Here is a 19,783-nt window from a genome sequence, read left to right on the forward strand (position 1 = left end):
TAATTTATCTTTAAATTCAAATTGTCATACAAAACTAACTATAATAAAGAATTTAGTGATAAAGTTAATTATTTAATTAAAATTTGCTGACATTAGTGATTTAAATTAATTGACATTTTACAAAAAAAAAAAAGTAAAATGAAATGGGGAGCGGGGATGAGGATGGGGAATGACATCCCGGCCTCGCCCTGCCCCATGGACATCTCTATATCTATTATTTATAAATAATGATATTATATTATATTTAAAAATATTTATAAAAATTTTATCATTTAAAATAATTATAAAAAATGAAAGTTGGTATAAATATAACTTATAAATTGGAGGTGTTTCCCATAGAAAATGTGGAGAGAAAAAAAAGAAAAAGAAAAAGAAAAAAAAAAAGAAGTGATTGGAGGGTGAAGAAGCGCGTGAATGAAGAGCGTGGCACCAAAAAAAAAAAAGAAGAAAAATCCACGCTGAATAAAGAAATGCATCGTACTACTCATATTGCGTTGCTTTTTCTTCTTCACTTACTCACTCCCACTGACATTACATAACAGACTTTTGAAAGAAATAGAAAGAGAAACAAAACTCGGGAACTGAGCACAAAACCAGCTCAGGAAGAACATGAAGAAGAAGAACCACTAGCTCCATCCATTCTTACCATTCCAAAAAACTAGGGTTTCTCACATTTCAAGCGGATTAGTCTAGCAAAATCAGCGGCAGCAGCATCAGAAGATTTCCATTTTCGAGTAACAAACAACAACACTCTGTTTTTCACCTCCTTATTCCCCTTCGTCAAATGCTGTTTGTTTCAGATTAGCGTTGGTTTTCCCTTTTCTTTTGCTCTCTTACTTCTTTTTGAATGTGGGTCGTTTCTGTTTTAGTTCATGAAAAAGATCTGTTTAACTATCGCGTAATGTTATGTATTTTGAAAGTAATCGTCGGGTTTTCTGGATGGTTTTGATTTTTGACGATGTAAAACTGTTGAGGTTTTGCTTGTTTCTGCTAACGCTTTCTTCCTGGAAGTGGCAGTTTCTTCTTCTTCGTTAGTGAATTTGGTGTTGTGTTTCTGCTTCTTATTTGTTTGTATGTTGAATACTTTATATTCTCAGATCTGGGAGTTCAGTTTATTTACCCAACTGGGCCGACTCTGAAAGCCCTTTTTCACCATTCTCCATTACTGTTTGTTTTGCTTCTTCCTCGGATGTGTTTGTTTATTTAATCTACCTGTTAGAGCTTTTTAGGATCCATCATTGAGTATATTGCTTTATAGTCTGCTTAACTTGATGCAAAAATGACTTTCATTGGATGGAAACTACATTAAGAGAGAGAAATACTGCTTTTCTCAAAATCAAATACGTTTCCAAAAGTGAGCATATGTGTTTTCCTTTTTTTTTTTTTTTTTCGTTTCTGAGTGGATCTGGAATTTACATACTCAAATGAACTGCTAATTTTCCTCTGAAAAACTATGCGAAATACACCTTAAACAATTCTTTTGAATGAATTTCAGGGGCCCATTTGGGCTAGGGTAGTGCGTTTCAAACAGAGCTCACTGTAGGGCAAAAAGGAGGGGCAAAAGGGAAAAAAAGGAAATGGTAAAAGTCTGAAGTATGTTTTTTGAATAATGATAAATACAGACTTCTCTTTCTTACAGTTTTCTTTCTTTCTTTGAAAAGGGTTAAATTAAAATTATGCCATGATTTGGCTTTTGTTGGTTGTAGTGGGGTTAGTTTTTTGGAGTTTCTTTGAAGGGATTGTATTGTGTGTTGTCTTTTTTGTTAAGTTTGGTACTGATGTTGATCTATGGTAGTAAGGTTGCCATCCTTTGTAAATAATTTTTGTACAAACATATATTGGCTTCCCTTTTCTGTTTATTTCTCACTCAAGATTCTCTCGGCTCTTTCAGGTACAGTGGGTCAGAGGACTCTAGAACTCAATTATTTTATCTGCTTGATTATTTTTCTAAAGGAAACACACAAGCATGCAGACACCGAAAGCAAAGTAAGATTAACGTTTAGTTTTTGAATTGCGTAGCTGTTTGCCCCCTCTGGCCGCTTAATCAAACGATTTTCTTTTGGTGTTTATCTTTTGGCTTCCCACTTTTCATTCTTGGGTTCTGATTGTTTTAACTGTAATCTATACTGTGTATGTTTTTCTTAAAGAACTAATATTGTCCAAAGATGCAATAATGCAAGATTTAGATTGTCTAAGAGGTGTAACATATGATCCTTTAGCCTCTTGGCCATCTACATGTATTTAGCTATGCTATGCCAAATTGTAAATGTAGTGTCTGGTCTATTTGTTGAGTTAGATGTCAAATCTCAGTTATGAATTTTCAAGTTGGTGATTAAAAAAAGCGGGAGAGGGGAAGAAGATGAAGAAGACTAATAGCAAATAGGGGTATATTAATTAGCATCTTGAAAGTTCTTGACGTATATGATTGAGATTGGGAATTTATGTATCATTTCAGAACTGGATTCAAATGGAATTTAGTTGACAAATTAGTTTTTATGCATCATTGTGAGGAGAGAGAGATTGGTGAACCTTGTGCGTATGAATGATCTGGCCTATCTATTTTAATATTAAAGCACGATGGCATGTACAAGAAACGGAGAATGCAGTTCAACTTAATAGTGAAGATTAATTTGAGATTGCTATGCTCTTAATTACAAGCCATCCTATGCTAAACACAGAATATGCTGATGGTAGAGTATACTGTTTGTCTATCTACCGTGGCTTATCCTCCATTGATTTGTGTGCTTTTACGTTATCCTCTCTCAGGATGAAAGATCTCTTTTGGTTCATTGGCACCTAGCGCTGTAGCTAAGTAGATAAGTTAATATATTATGGCCAGATCTTAATAGTTGTTTGAATTGGACTGCAGAACTGGCTCCTCAGAAGTACCTCAAAGAAAATCCCCAAGGACACCTCGAACCGCTCGTCAACTTAAAACTCCAAGCTCAGATCCTGATTCCGTTTCCACTTCCCCACTTGCTGCCAGTAAGACACCTAAAGAGAGAAGTCCTAGGGTGGTGACTGACCGGAAGTCACCGCGATGCATAGCCACTGAGGTACCCGTTTTACATTTGATGACCAACTATAGTGAATCTATATTCTAACTACATTATACTATAGCACTTTGATTTGTTATTATTAGGAATTTCTTTTTCTCATTTCAGAGTAAAGGGCATAGCAAAGTGGCTGAATTGGGCTCACAGATTTCTCAACTCCAGGAGGAACTCAAGAAAACAAGTGACCAACTGAGTGCATCTGAATCACATAAAAGACAAGCCCAACAGGAGGCAGAAGAAGCAAAGAAACAACTATCAGATATGTCTGCAAAGCTTGAAGAATCCCAACAGCAGGTGCTCGAGCTCTCTGCTTCAGAGGAAGATCGTGTTCAAGAACTGCACAAAATTTCTCAAGATCGTGATAAAGCGTGGCAGTCTGAGCTTGAGGCGGTTCGAAAGCAACATTCAATGGATGCTGCTGCATTGGCCTCTGCCACTAATGAAGTTCAGAGGCTCAAGGTCCAGTTGGAGATGGTGTCTGAATCCGAGGCAACCCGAAGCAAGCTTGCCGAGTCTTCACAAACCGAGATAGAGCATTTAAGAACACAGCTCTCGGAGACTCTCTCCCTAGTTGAAAAACTGAAAGACGAGCTTACTTACTGTAGAGAATCTGAAGCTCAAGCCCATGAAGTTGCAAGGAAAAACAAAAACCAATTTGAAACAGCTAAGGCAGCTGTCGAAAAGCTCCAATCAGATGGAATCAAAGCTATCGAGGCTTACAACTCTTTGTCATCAGAGTTGGAGCAATCAAAAGCTCAGATTGAATCACTGGAGGGACAGATCAGCAAGATTCAGAAAGGTCTGGTAGATTCTACAAGCAATGGTTTGTATCCTGAGGAAAACAATGGGAAGGATGAAATCGACGTGATAAAAACTGAGCTCACTTCTATGAGATTAGACGCAGATAGATCAAAATCTGCATCAGCTGCAGCTGAGACTAGATACGAGGAGGAATATGTTCGTTCAGCATTGCAAATTAGAATTGCTCACGAACTTGTGGAACAAATGAAAGTAGAGTCGTGTCAGAAAGAGGCAGAATTGGAAGCAGAACTCAAGGAGGCCAGAGCAAATTTAGAACAGTTGAGAGTAGACCTTAAGGAAAAAGAAACTCAATTGTATAGTGTTGTGGAGGAAAACAAGGAGCTCAACTCAGAAATAAGCAAAATCATACCAGTCGACCGGGAGTCTGAACTAGCAATGGAGCTAAAGAAGTTGGAGGCTGATATGGAGGAGTTGAAGAGCAGGCTCTTGGAAAAGGAGAAAGAGGTGGATGGTTCAACGGAGGAAAATAAAGCACTTAAGATAAAGATTGAGAAGATAGAGATGGAAAGGAAGTCTGAACTAGCAATGGAGCTGAAGAAGTTCGAGACTGATACGGTGGAGTTGAAGACCAGGCTCTTGGAAAAGGAGACAGAGTTGCAAAGTACAACGCAGGAAAATGATGCACTTAAGATGGAAATTGAGAAGATAAAAATGGAAACGAATAAGATCAACGATGCAGTTTCTTTGGCAGAGACAACCAAGGCTGCAGAGCAAGAAGCACTGATGAAACTCGAGCACGCAAGAGAAGAGGCAGATAACAGTAACAGAAGAGCGGCACGAGTCGCCGAGCAGTTGGATGCTGCACAGGCTGCTAATTCTGAAATGGAGGCTGAGTTGAGGAGGTTAAAAGTGCAAGCAGACCAGTGGAGGAAAGCAGCTGAGGCAGCTGCTGCAATACTCTCAACTGGGAACAATGGGAAGATTGTTGATAGAATAGTTTCTTTGGAGAACAATTATCCTCTGGGCTCACCATACTCGGAAGATCTCGACGACGAGTCGCCAAAAAAGAAGAATGGAAATGTGTTGAAGAAGATAGGAGTTTTGTGGAAGAAAAACCAGAAGTAAACTGGCTAATGAATAAACTACAGAAGATTGTTGTATGAATGTCTGTTAGTAGGTTGTTTTATGGGTCTCTCCTGTTCTGCCTTTTACTTTCCCATTGCCTTTTGGTTTGTTTTATGTTTGAAGACTTATGTAATGTGTATTTTATGCAGTGGCTAGAAATGGGCAATGTATAACTCTACTTTTCAATCTCTTTTTCTCTAAATCTTTTGCAGTGCACATGGAAAGGATAAATTTGTGCTAATGGATAATCTTTATTCTCCCTAGCTATGAGAAGAAAAATAATGGGAAAAACATGTTTTAAAATTAAATAAAACTCTATAATAATGCCAATAAAATTTGATATAAAATAAAAAAATATATATAAATAATAAATTTTAATAAACCTTAATAAGTAAATCTTATGTATATATAGTATTTTAATAGAACGACTCAAGTAGGATTCAAATTTTGATCAAATAATTAAGTCTAAGTTGGGTCATAGGCTTAACTATGGGAATTTTACATAAAACGCATTAAAAATAGACCTATATTACGTTTATTTTAAAAAAAAAAAAAAAAAAAACTTATTGGTCTTCCTATTTTCAATACGTGAAAACCAATGTAAATAAAAAATAAAATTTTATTAAATGCATTTTTTTCCAAATTGGAAGATGAAAAAAGTTATAATAAATATATTTTTTTCTTTCCAATTGATAAATGAGAAAAATTATATTAAATAAATTTTCTCTCTCTATAATAAATGTATTTTCGCATTTTTTCTCTCTATAATAAATGTATTTTCTCTCATCTTTGAAAAAAATTCAAATTTCAAGACATTTATGGAATATAGGATTTTCCTTCTGGTAGAAACCCCCTTAACTATTGATAATTGGGCCTACCAAGTCCGAACGGTGCTTTAGTTTGCTTAACTTGAGGCATGTATAAAAAAGGAAAATTGGAAGAAATAGCAAAATCGATGGTATCTTTTGATTTTTATCAAAAACGAAAACAATAAGATTTTTGGTAAAAGCGTGTTGTGCACATGACATTTTTTTTAATCCCCAAATTACCCTTGGTATGTTCGATTAACAGTTTTTCAAGTACGTATAATTGCTATACCGTATATAAATTCTTAATAGAAATATAGTGTAAATGGAATTGTTTGTTATGAGATTGTGTATCAATACTATAAATACAATGTAAATAAAATCGTCTATTATGCCAACAAGAGCGTAGCTCAACTAGCATAATGTTCATACTAGATAAAGGTGTCAAATTTTTCTTTAATTTTTAAATTTAAATTGGCAGTTTCACATCTATTTTGATTTGATTTAACTACTTTTCGAAAATATTCAGGATTAATCCATCTTTAATTTGTTTATCACCATTTTAATTTTAATTTACAATATATCTTTAGACTTTACATTATTTTACTGGTTTTTTATTATCTTAAATTTGAATGAATTTTTTTTATCATAATTAGGATTTTACTTAATATTTTAGACATATTATCATCTAACAAACTATATATTTCATTTAAATTTTATCATTTTTTGTATTTTTTTAATAACTTATTATTCCTTATCATCTTATCATATTATTATACCATTTATTCTATGGAGTTATATATACAATATAATTGTTAAAACTTAAATGAAAATAAAATTATTAATACAATGTAATTATAAATAAACGAGCTCTCTTCCTGATTTTTCTCCCTAAAATTATATTTGAATTTCTATTTTTTATCAAATTAGATTTTATCTAACCACTTATCGAATCAATCACAATAAACAAAAACTTCTTGATCTTTCTCTCCAATTTATATTTGAATTCATTTTTTATTACCAAATTTTATTTTATCTAGAGTATCGAATATAGGAAAATGAATAAAAATATTTACAAATAATAAAAAAATTTCAAGCTTTATCTGTGATAGACCGCGATAGACTAGTATATGTGTTTATATGTGTCATGATAGATACAGATAGTAATCTATCGCAGTTTATCATAGATAGATTGTGATATTTTGCTATTATTTGTAAATATTTTCAACAACTTTGTCATTTAATATAATTTTCCTTTTACAACTAGCTTTGGATTTGTTTAAATGTTTATTACAAATTCAATTGTATCTATTTTTTTTTATTATTATTTTGTACATATTGTTATTTATCAAATTATTTTTTTCATATTTTCGATGTTTTCAAATTTTTATATAGAAACCCATAAAAATGGCTTGTTGTACTTTAAAAGAAACTTAGAAATGAGAATTAAACTTTAAAATGTTTGAAACATGTCTCTCTATATATATTATCATTATCATTACCATTGTCATTATTATTAAAATAAGATAATAAAAAACCTTAAATTTCATCTTCTTCATCTCCTTCACATTTGTTTGAGATTGATATTTGGAGTAGTGATTTTAGAAAAAGAGATTTTGATATAATTGATTTTTAAACAATTAAATTTATGCTTGGTACCAAACTTTTTAAAGTGATTTTCAAATATATAAATGTGGTTTTGAATTATTATGTTTAGTTTTAAAAGTTATTTTAAAATTACGAAATTACTAAAAAAGACATTTATATTTAGATATTTATTTTGAAAATTAATTATAATAAATATCCAATTTTATTAATTTATTTTTTCATTTGTGTTGTTAAATTGTTATATGCATGATTGATATATGACAATAAATTTATATGATGTAACATTGATAGACTTTCACACTCTTCTTCCATGATAAGAAATTTCATTTTCTTCATTAACACTCAAGTCATTTTAGATATTACTCGAGTGGAGGAAATCTTCATCGTGGTCATAAAACTTGTACTCAAAGTCGGTTGTAAAATGAGTTCTTAAAGTTATGAAGTGCTATTGATGCACCGACGATCTTCGCTTATTTTTTTTCAAAAGGAAAACAATGCATATGATTAACATTCGCCATCTATTTTTCCAAACACCAAATGTCCGCTCAATTGTATACCTTAATGATGAATGTTGTCTATGATTAATGTCTGTTGTTAATTATTTTTTTTCTTACCTCTTGGTTGCTCCTGCGATGAAAATCAGGAAGATTATTTCGCCTTTATAAGGTCCACATATCCTTTTATTTGTGGATATTTGGCTTCAACGAAGTAATATTTGCTTGAAAAATGCATATTAATCTTTTTTTAAAAAAATTATAAACCATGCAAAGTTTAATATATTCAAATTTGAGGATTTTCGCCCCTAAAACCGTGAGAATAAAATCTAGCATAAAACTTACTATCTTTTTTATGATGTGATAGTTTATTCTTGAGTTGGAATTGAACACTAACATAATATATATATATATTGTATGTATTATGTTTATTATCATTTACAAACACTCTGAAAAACTGATGTGAGTGCCTCGATTGTGGATTGATGGTTTGAAAATTAATTTTTCAAGAAAAATTGGAGGCAATTAATAATTTAGGTCTGTAATTATTTTATTTTTTAAAATTAAGTCAATGGACATTGTTTCTACCTTTAAATTTCTTTATTTGTTATCTACTTTTCACCAATGATTTAAAAAACGGCAATCAAAATTTTGAGAATTAAAAAAATAGCTTTCAAAAATATATTTTTGTTTGCTAATAATTCAACAATTATAATTAAAAAATATACAACTGTTACAAAAAAAAAATATGGATTAAATAGATTTAATTTTTAAAAACAAAAACAAAAAATAGAACCGTTACCAAACGTGACTTAACTTTTGATAAATAAATGGAGAGGGTTTGGATGTTTTTTTTTAAGGTTGTATTATAATATTCATAAATGAAGTTCCTGCAGAAGTTTCAAAAGGACCCATGGACATGAAGGCAATAGTGATTCCCGGTCAATCACCGTTACAAAAGTCACCTACAGTATGATGTTTCAAAAATCAATTTTAAATGATTTTGATTTTTTCAAAATCAATTTTATTTCCTTGCCAAACATTATCATTTGAATAAAAGTGATTTTAACTTCACCAAAATCAGTACCAAATATACCATTAGTCGCCCTCCAAAATCTCTTTTTCTCTTTATCAATCTCATGTCTATGATCGTTGGTTCAACAACCATTTATTGAATTCCATCGTCTTGACTAGCTTTTGGCGACCACATTCGCCAAATTGACGACCTTTTTCGCTTGCACACATGTTTCATGCTTTTGTTTCAACTTTGAACATCGTTTTCAACAATGACGTTTTTGGGATTGTTATTGTTTAAAGTTGCTTTTCAAGATCATACGAACAAAATGGTCACATGGAATGAAAACGATGAAACTTCCATATGATTTGGTGTCAAACGCAATCATATTTCTAATAGTCACGTCGTTCTAAAGTTGCAATTCCTTCAAATAATCACCTCTCAACAACATCTTCTTCACTGGTATAATCAACTTTGCTCATTTTCACCTTGAAGGGAGACCTTCGTTGTGAACATAAGTTTCTAATGACCCCCATCACTTGGTCGTCATCTTCCATCGTATACACACATTCTATAGGCAGCCAAAAGCGTTAAGGATCATATTGAGTGATTTTTAATTTTTGCTTATGGAATGTTTATATATTGTGTATTTGTGGTTATAGAATGTTTAGATAGAGTGTATTTGTGGTATTTGAATTTTTGAAACAGTGTATCTTTGCATTCTCGTTTGTACTTAACTTTTTGTTGTTTTAGGGTAGTTTTGTCATTTTCTAATTAGTATTTTCTTATATAAATTTGTTTTGCTACTTTTATAATTTTGAAACGTTTTTACCATTTTTCCAAATGAAACTTCAAATTTTGCTATTTTTCTTGTCAGCCTTATTTTTTAATGTCAGTTGGGGACCGACTTATTAATAAGTGTTAAAATTGAGTCTTCAAATAATCTAAATATGTCGGCTTCATTCTGTACCATTTTGTTGTGTTTTTAGTTTTTGAGAATTAAGCATATTTCCTCTTATTTTCTTATAATAATTTGAACATTTAAGTTCGATAGTCGAATTCTTAGTCAAATTTCAAATAAATAAATAAAATTAAAAACTAATTTTTATCTTTCAAAATTTAGCCTTATTTTTGAAAACATGAGTAAGTAAATAACAAAACAACAAATTTAGAAGTGAAAGAGGCGTTTATAGGTTTAATTTTCAAAAACTAAAAACAAAAAATCCATGGGCGATTTGGGGTCCATAATGGAATAATTTTGTAATGTAATATAATCTAAAACGCATGTTTGGACTGAGCGGTTTGAGCCCGATTTGTAATACCAAAATAATTCTGTTCCCATAGTTTTCAACTCAACCCTCTTTTCCACCATTCATGCTTTACGATCTCATTTTCGTTTTGCTCTCAATTCCAACACTCCTACAATTTATAGTAATCCTAATTATATTATAGTCTCAGTCTCAAATGTTTACCAAATAGGACTATAATTATCCCGGTGGTGCCCAAAACGATTTAACGAGCTGAAATTGCACTCTCAACCCAAAACAAGTCCTACATTCCAAATTTCCTATACAGGAGACTTTATTATTATTATTATTATTTTGGTTGAAAAAAAACAAATAAAACCTATAACATTTTGATTCAATAGAATAAAGTTTTTCCAACATAAACTAAAAGAGATATAGCATCAAGTAGGAATACAATCAACATTTGCCCAACTAAATTGGAGATCTCCATCGAGGGTATCTCCAAAAAAAAAAAAAAAAAAAGAAAAGAAGCATGGATCCTCTAAAAGTCTAATTTGCTATATTTCTAAATTTCAAAAACAAAAATACTATATTTCAAAATTGTATCTGCATTTTGTTAGATAACATGTCTACATTTGTTAAATAATATGATATCAAATTTATCTTCATCTATCAATTTGAGCTTTCGAATCTTTAGATGATTTAAGACGTTTCAGCCCATGACATTTTTCTAAAAAAAAAACTGAAGACCTATATAGGTAGCAATCTCGAAATTCATTGGCCGGCCCAAAACGTTTAATGGGCCGAAATGAACCACGCTCTCCACTCCAAATTCCCATATATTATCGTTGTTCACAGTCCATAGTTTTTTCTTGAGGACTAGGGTTTTGGTGCAGCTCCTCGTCCTAAACTTTCGAAGCCCTCGCCGAAGCCGCTCTCTCTGCAAACATGGGGTAAGATAGTTCGTTTGTGAAAGAATGTATGGAGTTTCGGACTATAATTGATTTTTTGTTCCAATGAGTTGAATTTTTTTTGTGGATCGAAGGAGTGAAATTTTCTTAGGAGTTTTTATCCTTTCAGTTTAAATGAATACTCGTCACAATTTTTCATCTGATTTGCAATTAGGAATAGATTTTTCTGATGCCCTAGTTTTTGGATGAGTTAAGAATTCTGCAAATGGTGAGTAAGGTTTCTAGCCCTTTGGAAAACTGTAGACGAAGATGGGGTTGTGGTTTTGTACCTGTTTTTGATTGATCGATGTATTGATATGACCTAATCTAACAGGAAGACAAGGGGTATGGGAGCTGGGCGCAAGCTGAAGTCCCACCGAAGAAGGCAAAGGTGGGCTGACAAGGCCTATAAGAAGTCTCACCTTGGCAATGAATGGAAGAAGCCATTTGCCGGGTCTTCTCATGCTAAAGGCATTGTGTTGGAAAAGATGTAAGATTGCGAGCATACTGTTCTATCCTTCAGATTGCGACCATAGTTTTTTGTTTTCTTAAATTTTTTCAAAAGGGATTTGCAAGCATACATTAGTTTGCTATGTGTAATTTTGTCATAATAGATTTTATCCAATCATATAAGTTAGAGTCACCTGATTGATTTCAATGTTGGTAACTTCTTTTGATAATTAGGGCCATGTTTGAGAGTGTGAGTGATTTTAATGAATCACTTTTGTCATGTTCAAAATCACTCCGAAATTTGTCTTTAATCCTTCAAAATCAATTTATTGTTTAACTTTACAGTTTTGGAAACAATTTTTATATCATCAAGATTGATTTTGAATGATTAAAAACATGCAATTTGAGTGATTTTAAAAAAAGTTACAGAAGTGATCACTCCCAAACATTGGCCTTAATTTATCTTAATTGATTTGACCCAGCATTACAAGTATCACCCAACTTAATTTTAATTTGGGGAGTAACTTCTGATTTTATTAAGTTCTAAACTGCAATATGAGTTTTGCTTTGTCATGTTTAAATGTTTTGTATCTAAATGAGCAATGCTAATCTAATTTCAGAGGTATCGAGGCTAAGCAGCCAAATTCTGCCATTAGAAAATGTGCCAGGGTTCAACTCATCAAAAATGGAAAGAAGATTGCTGCATTCGTGCCCAATGATGGATGTTTGAATTACATTGAAGAAAATGTATGTTTGCTACCCCCACCCCCAAATAAAATGAGAGGGTTGGAAACTGATATGAAAACTGTGATTGCAGGACGAAGTGTTGATTGCTGGATTCGGTCGTAAGGGACATGCGGTCGGAGATATTCCTGGTGTTCGATTCAAGGTCGTGAAGGTGTCTGGTGTATCTCTTCTTGCTCTTTTCAAGGAGAAGAAGGAGAAGCCAAGGTCTTAAGTTTGCTTGGCAGAGCTCATCGTCTTCTTACAGTTTTCTATCCATAATTTTAGAGTATTTTTCAGATCTTGATTATTGGTTGTTTTGGACTATAATGTAGTTATTGCGCCCTTCCTTGCAGTCTGATTTTTGACATCGTTTGACTGAATTCCTTTCATTTTGCTCTGAAAACTTTTGTTTATTAAGATATCAACCGCCATGGCCATCTTTGAATGAGTTCATTCTGCATTGTCAGGCTAATTATAATTAGCATATTTCTCTGGTGCGATATTTTCGGTGTAATAATTGGTGTTCATGTTAGCGGTTTCATTCCCAGGCTAGATAAGTACTCTTTTAAGAAGTTATAATTATAATTATAATATTGATTAATAGTTTGATTTAGGCTGATTCAGAATTAACTTCTTTTTTGATAGGATTAGTTGCATTTTTGAACTGTTTTCATTGGGAAAGAAAAATGCTACATGTGTTATAGTTTTGAGTCTCCTTTTATAATCAGATGAGATTGAACATGTTACATTCACTTCACCTCATGTCGTGAAATAAAGTTATTTTGAGAAGAAATTCGTTTGGATAAAGAAGCGAGGTTTTGATTATGATATTGTTTACATATGTATAGTGATTGATAGCAAAAGCAATTGGAATAATGTTCATGTTTTGTATTTGTTCACTAGTTATGCTTGACCTTGCCATCTGGCTTGTAACTGTGAAATCAGTCGTCAAGGTATATATAATTGTACAAACGAAATAGCATCGGTCAAGGGCATAAACTAAATAGAACTATGTTAGGAATAGTTGAACTATGATCATGTTTACCAATCAGTAGAAAAAATTGGTGTAATTATAATAAGATGGATCAAAATCTCATCTATTTCACTCATTCTATTAAGAAAAATAATTATTACACTCACGGGCAGTTTTTAAATATAGAAAAATGAATCAAAATATTTATAAAATATAGTAAAATTTTAAAATTATAAATGGAAATCTATCCGTATCTATCATTTAGTTCTAAAATTTTCTAAGTTTTATCATTTGAAATAATTTTCTTTACCATCACACTTTTTACTTTTAGGAAAAATCTTAGGGTAGAACCATCTATTATTTTCCTTACCATCACACTTTTTACTTTTACGAAAAATCTTAGGGTAGAACCATCTATTGTGCATCCTGGCTAGTATCCAATAGAAATGCGGAGGAGTATGAGATTAGGTGCTCATGGCTCTTTTTTATAAGAAAAAAAGTTTATTGTTTTATTATTATGATTTATATTTTGTAGGGGTCGATCTTACCATTTTTTTTTTGTAAGTATGAGAAGGGTTGAAGGATTCGAACCGCAAACTTGACTATCCAATTGTGCTATGCCATGTTCAAGTTGGGTGCGATTCAATTGAAATACTACTTAAATACGATTTTTGCATTTTATAATATTAAAAAGTTGGATCACACAATTTTTCAACTTTTAGGGAGTAATGGATCTCAAATAAAAAGATTGTTGGTGCTATTATAATAAAGGCAATACTTGGGTGCATATTAATCTCTCTCATCGGACATACAAACAATAATTTATCATGTAGCAAATTATGATTAGACATTCGGGTGATATGTGTGCTACAAATGCACCTAAATATTATTCTTATAATAATTCTATAAATGGAGGGAGATCTTGTGACTTATCTTTCACATTTTTGTTGGTGGTGTTTTTTCTTTGGGTTAATATATCATTTTAATTATTGTATTTTGTTTCATTCCATTTTGGTTCTCAATACTGGTTAATGAACTTTCAATCAATATTTAAATTAGTGTCTACATTTTATTTGTGTTTTTCCCGAAAGAAATTATAAAAGAAATTTGTATCTATTAGTATTCCTTTCATAAATGGTTAAAAAAACATTCTTAGTTTATATTTTCGCATTAATATTATCATTCTTATTTATCCAACTAAAAAAATCAATGTTAAACAATTGAGTTCAAAATTCAGTGAAATTATATGGGCAAAATTTAAGATTTATAGAAAGTAGAGAGGTTTGAAATAAAAAAAAGACTTAAAATACAAAGACGAAAACAAATTATTATTATTTTTAGTTTCTAATTTTAAACCGCCACTTCCACCGATTTCAAACAAACAAATAAAAATATCAGAACCCTCCTTTTCCCTCTCCAAAACCTCCCGTCCCTCTCTCTCTACCTTCGGATTTTCGAAATCGTTCTGTCCGATTCCAACAGATCACAATCTCTTCCGCGATTCTTCCAGATCGATCTTCATGGACGCCGTAGGTACCGATCACGATCGCCGTTTTTGCCGTCTCAGCCTCATCGATTTCGCCTCCGAGGATGATTTCCTCCTCCCTTCTCCTTCCTGCGACCTCCACGACGTCAATTCTTTAGGTCTGTTCCAGCAGTTCTTTATTTCAGTCGCTCTCTTCGTTGTGTTGCTCATCTTACTTTTGCTGATAATTTTGTGTTTTTTCTGTATGTTCTGTATATTGAGCTGCTTGAGTTGGATTTCTGTTCTTTGGTTTTCTTTCATCTTGGATTTTCGATATTCTCTTTTACCACTCAATTTTCAGCAGTTGCATTAATTTTTGTTTCTGGTTGATAATTAATCCTTTTTACTTCGCTACGCGTTGTTCATCTACGGCAGTCTTGTATTGGTTTTCTTGGCTTTAAGAACAAGAAGATTTGCTTCATATTTGGGAAACTTTAACTTTTGATGATTGTATTTGACTTCTTTTTGATGTGGTTATGCGTAGACATTACAAAGGAGGACGAGGAACATGATAGTATGAGACAATTAGGGACCGTAGATTCTAGCAGAATAGAGGAGAGAAACGATGCCTTCGAACAGAGAGAGGATGAACCTCAATTACTCTCATCTTCGGAACCGGAAGGGATCAGAAGAAATGGAAAGTATAACTTGCGTAAGAGTTTAGCATGGGATAGCGCTTTCTTCACTAGTGCAGGTATTATAATATTTGAATTTGTAATGTGACTTTAGTTTTGTCCTATATACCTCTACAGTTCCAACTTCTTGTGTTTCAGGGTTTCTGGATCCTGAGGAGTTAACTAGCATGATGGCACCCGTAGGCAGGAGTGAAAAACGTGCATTACCCATAATTTCAGAAGATGTTCAGAAATCCTCAGATTCAATTTCTACGTTGGAAAGTGAAATTATGCCATTGGAAAGCATTGAGGGCAATTTATTCGAAGATGTAAGGGCTTCAATTCAGAAATCTAGTAGAATAGTTGGGAAGGCTAACTCAAGAACTAAAGTTGGATCCGGGCGACAGGAAGCAGAAAAACCGCCATGTGAGCTACTTTCTAGTTTCTACTTAAAAAAAAATCGTTCAGTGATAAAAAATTGAGATTTTTTATGATATTAAAATTAGAAGCCTATTCCCAAAAACCCAGCTTCATAACGGGAACAGCAATATAATTCTGCAGGAGACTAGTCGTGGGTTTAGCAAAATTTTTTGATCTTTTATATTATATAATTTTGTATCTCACCAGAACTCAATCTAACGTTACCGCACTATTTTCAGCTCAAGGACGGCTTGATCTTACTTCACAAAATAAGGCAAGTTAATTAAACTTTTGCATCCTCTTAGTGTTTCATAGGTGTAATCTCTTTTTGGTCCTTATAACCTCCACAGCTATTTTGGTTCTTTATACTTTCAAATGTTCTATTTTGATTCTTGAGTTTTCATAGAAGTTATTTTTTGATCCTTGTTATTAAATTTGTGTCCAGTATTTAAATGAAATTTTGATTCACTTGTCCTCAGATATGATATCATTCCTTATATAGGTGGTGGCTTAAACATGGTCGTGCAAAATTTCTGTTAAAAGCATTGAGAAGTTCCATTTTTAAAGACAAAAGAAGATCTTTATACAAAGTTTAAGGATCAAAATAGAACATTTGAAAGTATATAAATCAAAATGGAATAATTGTAAAAGTACCCAACGTTAGGTTTAAACATTTTTTGTACATTCAAACTCATAATGTTATTGTGTAAAATTTCAGATGAAGGACAGGTCTGCATCCAGCAAGCTAAATGATGGGTTGCAAGGACCTGGGAGAACTATTAAGCAGAATTCTACTCAACCACGCGCTGGACAGGTGAAGTATAAGCCTGAGTGTCTGTTAACTGATTTTGTAGCCTTCAATTATCTCCTGGCGTCTGTGGCTATTAACCCAGAGCATAGGCATCTGCATTAACTGAACACCTGCAATATCATAAATTTATATCTGGCCTTTTCGACTGGGTTGCAATTTATTCCATTAATATGAAATTAATGTCAAAGTTCATTATGTTTGTTGGATAGATTGTCGTGAGTGATGCCCAAGGAAGACAATTGTATAACATTAAAATCTGACCATGGATTAGCATGCGCTTGTCTAATCGCCATCTCACTTCTTTCTTTACCATTTTCTACTCATTTGTCCCACATTTTTTTGCTGCTTCTGAAAAAAGAAAGTGTTTGTTTTTTGAAGCAATTGAAGGCAGTTGGCAGGCTTCCTCCCAACTCAGTATCAACAAAGAGGCCTTCCCTTGGCCATAATCCTAGAGCCACTGCAAAGGATGGTACTATAAGTGGTGCAGGACCTGCAGGTGATTAGAACTTGAATTTAGTTACATATATTCTTTGAAATGGGTTGCAAATACATATCCATTCTGATATTTTTCACGCGAATTGCAGATCGGCGGGATTCAGTTAGTCTTAGAACTACTGCACATAGGCCTGCCCGAATTTCAAGTGCAGCCAAGAGTGAGCAGAAGACTTCCTCTCAAGTTTCTACAAGTTCATCTGACAAGGTTGGAAAATCTTCCTCCAAAGATGTAAGAAAGAAAACAGAGTCTAAGGCTTTACCTTCCTCTGGTACCCAAAAAACACCATCCCAAGTTGCATCAAAGGTCACAAGTCCTATTGGGAAATCTCGTCTCTCTTCTAAGTTTTCTTCAGGAATATCACCTGCTAGCTCTATCAGTGAGTGGTCAACGGGGTCATCATCAAATTCCACTCTTGAACAACGATCAAATAGCCCAAGAGTCCGGCTTCAGTCTATTTCAAGCAAAATAATCTCTACAGACAGTGATGCATCTCATGATGGCAGAAACCATCCTGGTGGACCCCATACTCAGACTACTGGTTTGCTGTCTCAATCAGTAAAGAAAACTTCTTCACAATCTTCTGTACCTCCTGCTTCAATGAAGCCTTCGGGCCTTCGATTGCCATCACCTAAAATCGGATACTTTGATGGGGTAAGTTTTGTGTTTTATTATATTATATGATCCAGTATCTTTAGTTGGAAGTGATGCTAAGCACGGAGCTAAAATTTGTGAATGTATTTCACAGGGGAAAACATCTAGCATGAAATCTAATCCGGCTGTACCCGGTGGCATGACTAAGATTGGAGCTGGAAATGGCAGCACAAATGGAGGCCAAAGTAAGGCCAAACCTTCAAAGCTCCAACCTGCAAGAATGTTGCCCAAGAGCACAACTCGTGGTAATACTCATCCTAATATGAATATGAAATCTCGTAAACCTTCTGCAACTAAGATGTCCAAAATAAACGAGATTGACCAAGAAGTCGAGGAGCTTTGTCGTGAAGGATCAAAAGCCGATTTGCACGATTCAGATGCATGTGCAGAAGGTTATAGGAATTCTGGCGCTTTGAGGGAGAAGATGATCAAAGAAAATGAAGCTTGCAGTAACACAAATGAAACAACGACAGCTAACTCTAACGGAGAACCTAACAACAGCTCACTGAACTTCCAGACTTAATGTTGATTGTATGCTTCCATCTCAGAGAAAGTGATCAGTGAATGTGGTGAGAGAATTTGTTCAGGAGGGTTCACTGTAATACCGAGTGGAAAGAATTCATTATGAAGAAGCCAACTTTATGCTTGCAGAAGGTAAGTCAGAATCATGAATTTGGTTGGTATCAATTTTCAGAAAGAGTTTATTAACTGTCGATGAGGATTCTCGGCTTGTGAAATATCTGATAATGTTCAAAGGAAGCCTCCCACTTGTCAAAACTCACAAGTTTCACTATCTCACCGCTCATCTAACTTTGGTAACTGTCATCGACATGAATATCCTTTCTAACTAAGATCTATTTGGAATGACTTTTGAAATGCTTAAATTGGTATTCTAAGCATAAACAAACGTTCTTAAGCACTTGAAAAGTCATTCCAAATAAATCCTAAGGATGCCTTTGTCTCAGCTGCAGCCTCAAATGTGGATTAAGAATGGCCCATCTTGGCCATCCAAGCAAGAGCATTCTGAGAACAGACAATTCTAATGGCTTTTTGGGTCTTCTGGTGGAATGGGAAGGTCTGTTGTGCTGCAGCTGAGCATATGATACCAATTATATGGAGGCATTGCTGATCAGTGAGTTGGTATGGCTATTGTCGTTCGTGATGCTTGTAGGCTCGGCGGAATGCGACTTTTTTGGGGATCAAAGAGAAGTATGACGACGTTAATTTCGCACCATTCTAAATCCAGAAATGGTTGGCTTTAGTTCATGAATATAGTATTGTGGATGTTCCTCTTTCCTCTTTTAACCATTTTTGCCGTATTGAACATTTCTGGGAAACGGGTACTGCTGTGAAAATTTTATTGTAGTAATTGTGGATCCATCTGGTTATGGTTTAACCTTATAAATCATTTGAAGATCTAGAATTATCTGTTATTGATTATATATATATATATATGGATTAGTAAAAAACTTATTATATTATATTATATATATTTTTAAGTACAGTGTTAGATTTAAACTTCACAGAAATGAGTGAATGCTTCATTGTTGAGCACGAGCTATGGTTGTGCCTTGAGGCTCTGAGATTTAATCTCAATAGTTGTGACTCATTGTATAATAATTAATAGTAGATTTTTTTTTGCTCTGAATGAAACTGATTTGCCTGTCGAACTTAGTTTATTTGGAAAAAAATATTTTGATTACTATACTATTTATTTATTTATTTTGAGTAGGAAGGATAGGTGGGAGATATGAAACATGGACTTTTAGGTTTTTCATATATATTAATGTCAGTTGAGTTAAAGTAATGTTTCGATGATTATTGTTTTAAATTTTGGTAAAGAAGATACATTTTTTAAATAAAATTTAGGCTTGTTAATAATTTTGTGTGGGCGCCCCACGTTGTACATAATAAAGGCGTTGAGCCTTTTGTTTGGGCCTAATATAGAGAAACATGGCTCTTCAACGTGGCCCATGAAGCCCATGTGACCGCATGAACCTGGGCTTTCGGTTAGGCCTTTTGCCATCGCACAGCCCGTAAAACTGAGCACGTTG

The 19,783-nt window shown here is 33.4% G+C and overlaps 3 protein-coding genes across 7 annotated transcripts; all 3 read left to right on the forward strand.

Moving 5' to 3' along the window:
* Positions 1-425: 425 nt before the first annotated feature.
* LOC120091231 (interactor of constitutive active ROPs 3-like) lies at positions 426-5,131 on the forward strand. Of its 4 annotated transcripts, none has more exons than XM_039049160.1 (5): positions 426-734; positions 1,496-1,593; positions 1,892-1,986; positions 2,870-3,056; positions 3,165-5,131. In XM_039049160.1, exons 3-5 carry the CDS (start codon positions 1,967-1,969, stop codon positions 4,941-4,943), a joined length of 1,986 nt encoding a protein of 661 aa, XP_038905088.1. In that variant the 5' UTR covers positions 426-734; positions 1,496-1,593; positions 1,892-1,966; the 3' UTR covers positions 4,944-5,131. The 4 variants fall into 4 exon arrangements, with proteins under 4 accessions (XP_038905088.1, XP_038905087.1, XP_038905089.1 ...); XM_039049159.1 differs by having other exon boundaries at positions 1,496-1,580; XM_039049161.1 differs by lacking the exon at positions 1,496-1,593 and having other exon boundaries at positions 426-806.
* A 5,778-nt stretch (positions 5,132-10,909) lies between these two features.
* LOC120090067 (40S ribosomal protein S23) lies at positions 10,910-12,731 on the forward strand. The gene is made up of 4 exons (XM_039047556.1): positions 10,910-11,066; positions 11,398-11,553; positions 12,134-12,260; positions 12,331-12,731. The coding sequence occupies exons 1-4, from the start codon at positions 11,062-11,064 to the stop codon at positions 12,469-12,471; spliced, it is 429 nt and encodes a 142-aa protein (XP_038903484.1). The 5' UTR covers positions 10,910-11,061; the 3' UTR covers positions 12,472-12,731.
* A 1,841-nt stretch (positions 12,732-14,572) lies between these two features.
* On the forward strand, positions 14,573-19,149 carry LOC120091737 (protein ENL-like). Of its 2 annotated transcripts, none has more exons than XM_039049853.1 (8): positions 14,573-14,856; positions 15,222-15,431; positions 15,511-15,777; positions 16,011-16,045; positions 16,490-16,585; positions 16,961-17,078; positions 17,167-17,729; positions 17,824-19,149. In XM_039049853.1, the coding sequence occupies exons 1-8, from the start codon at positions 14,733-14,735 to the stop codon at positions 18,250-18,252; spliced, it is 1,842 nt and encodes a 613-aa protein (XP_038905781.1). In that variant the 5' UTR covers positions 14,573-14,732; the 3' UTR covers positions 18,253-19,149. The 2 variants fall into 2 exon arrangements, with proteins under 2 accessions (XP_038905781.1, XP_038905782.1); XM_039049854.1 differs by having other exon boundaries at positions 16,970-17,078.
* The last annotated feature ends 634 nt before the right edge of the window (positions 19,150-19,783 follow it).

The sequence above is a fragment of the Benincasa hispida genome, chromosome 11, assembly GCF_009727055.1.
Source record: "Benincasa hispida cultivar B227 chromosome 11, ASM972705v1, whole genome shotgun sequence".
Taxonomy (NCBI): Eukaryota; Viridiplantae; Streptophyta; class Magnoliopsida; order Cucurbitales; family Cucurbitaceae; genus Benincasa; species Benincasa hispida.

Bases quoted from the DNA above. Each gene is read 5' to 3' on its own strand.
- LOC120091231 (XM_039049161.1), top strand. From the start codon at position 1,967: ATGCAGACACCGAAAGCAAA. The intron at 1,987-2,869 runs GTAAGATTAACG...ATTGGACTGCAG, and splicing joins ATGCAGACACCGAAAGCAAA to AACTGGCTCCTCAGAAGTAC. The intron at 3,057-3,164 runs GTACCCGTTTTA...TTCTCATTTCAG, and splicing joins CGCGATGCATAGCCACTGAG to AGTAAAGGGCATAGCAAAGT.
- LOC120090067 (XM_039047556.1), top strand. The intron at 11,554-12,133 runs GTAAGATTGCGA...ATCTAATTTCAG, and splicing joins GGCATTGTGTTGGAAAAGAT to AGGTATCGAGGCTAAGCAGC. The intron at 12,261-12,330 runs GTATGTTTGCTA...CTGTGATTGCAG, and splicing joins TGAATTACATTGAAGAAAAT to GACGAAGTGTTGATTGCTGG.
- LOC120091737 (XM_039049853.1), top strand. From the start codon at position 14,733: ATGGACGCCGTAGGTACCGATCACGATCGCCGTTTTTGCCGTCTCAGC. The intron at 14,857-15,221 runs GTCTGTTCCAGC...GGTTATGCGTAG, and splicing joins CCACGACGTCAATTCTTTAG to ACATTACAAAGGAGGACGAG. The intron at 17,079-17,166 runs GTGATTAGAACT...CGCGAATTGCAG, and splicing joins AAGTGGTGCAGGACCTGCAG to ATCGGCGGGATTCAGTTAGT.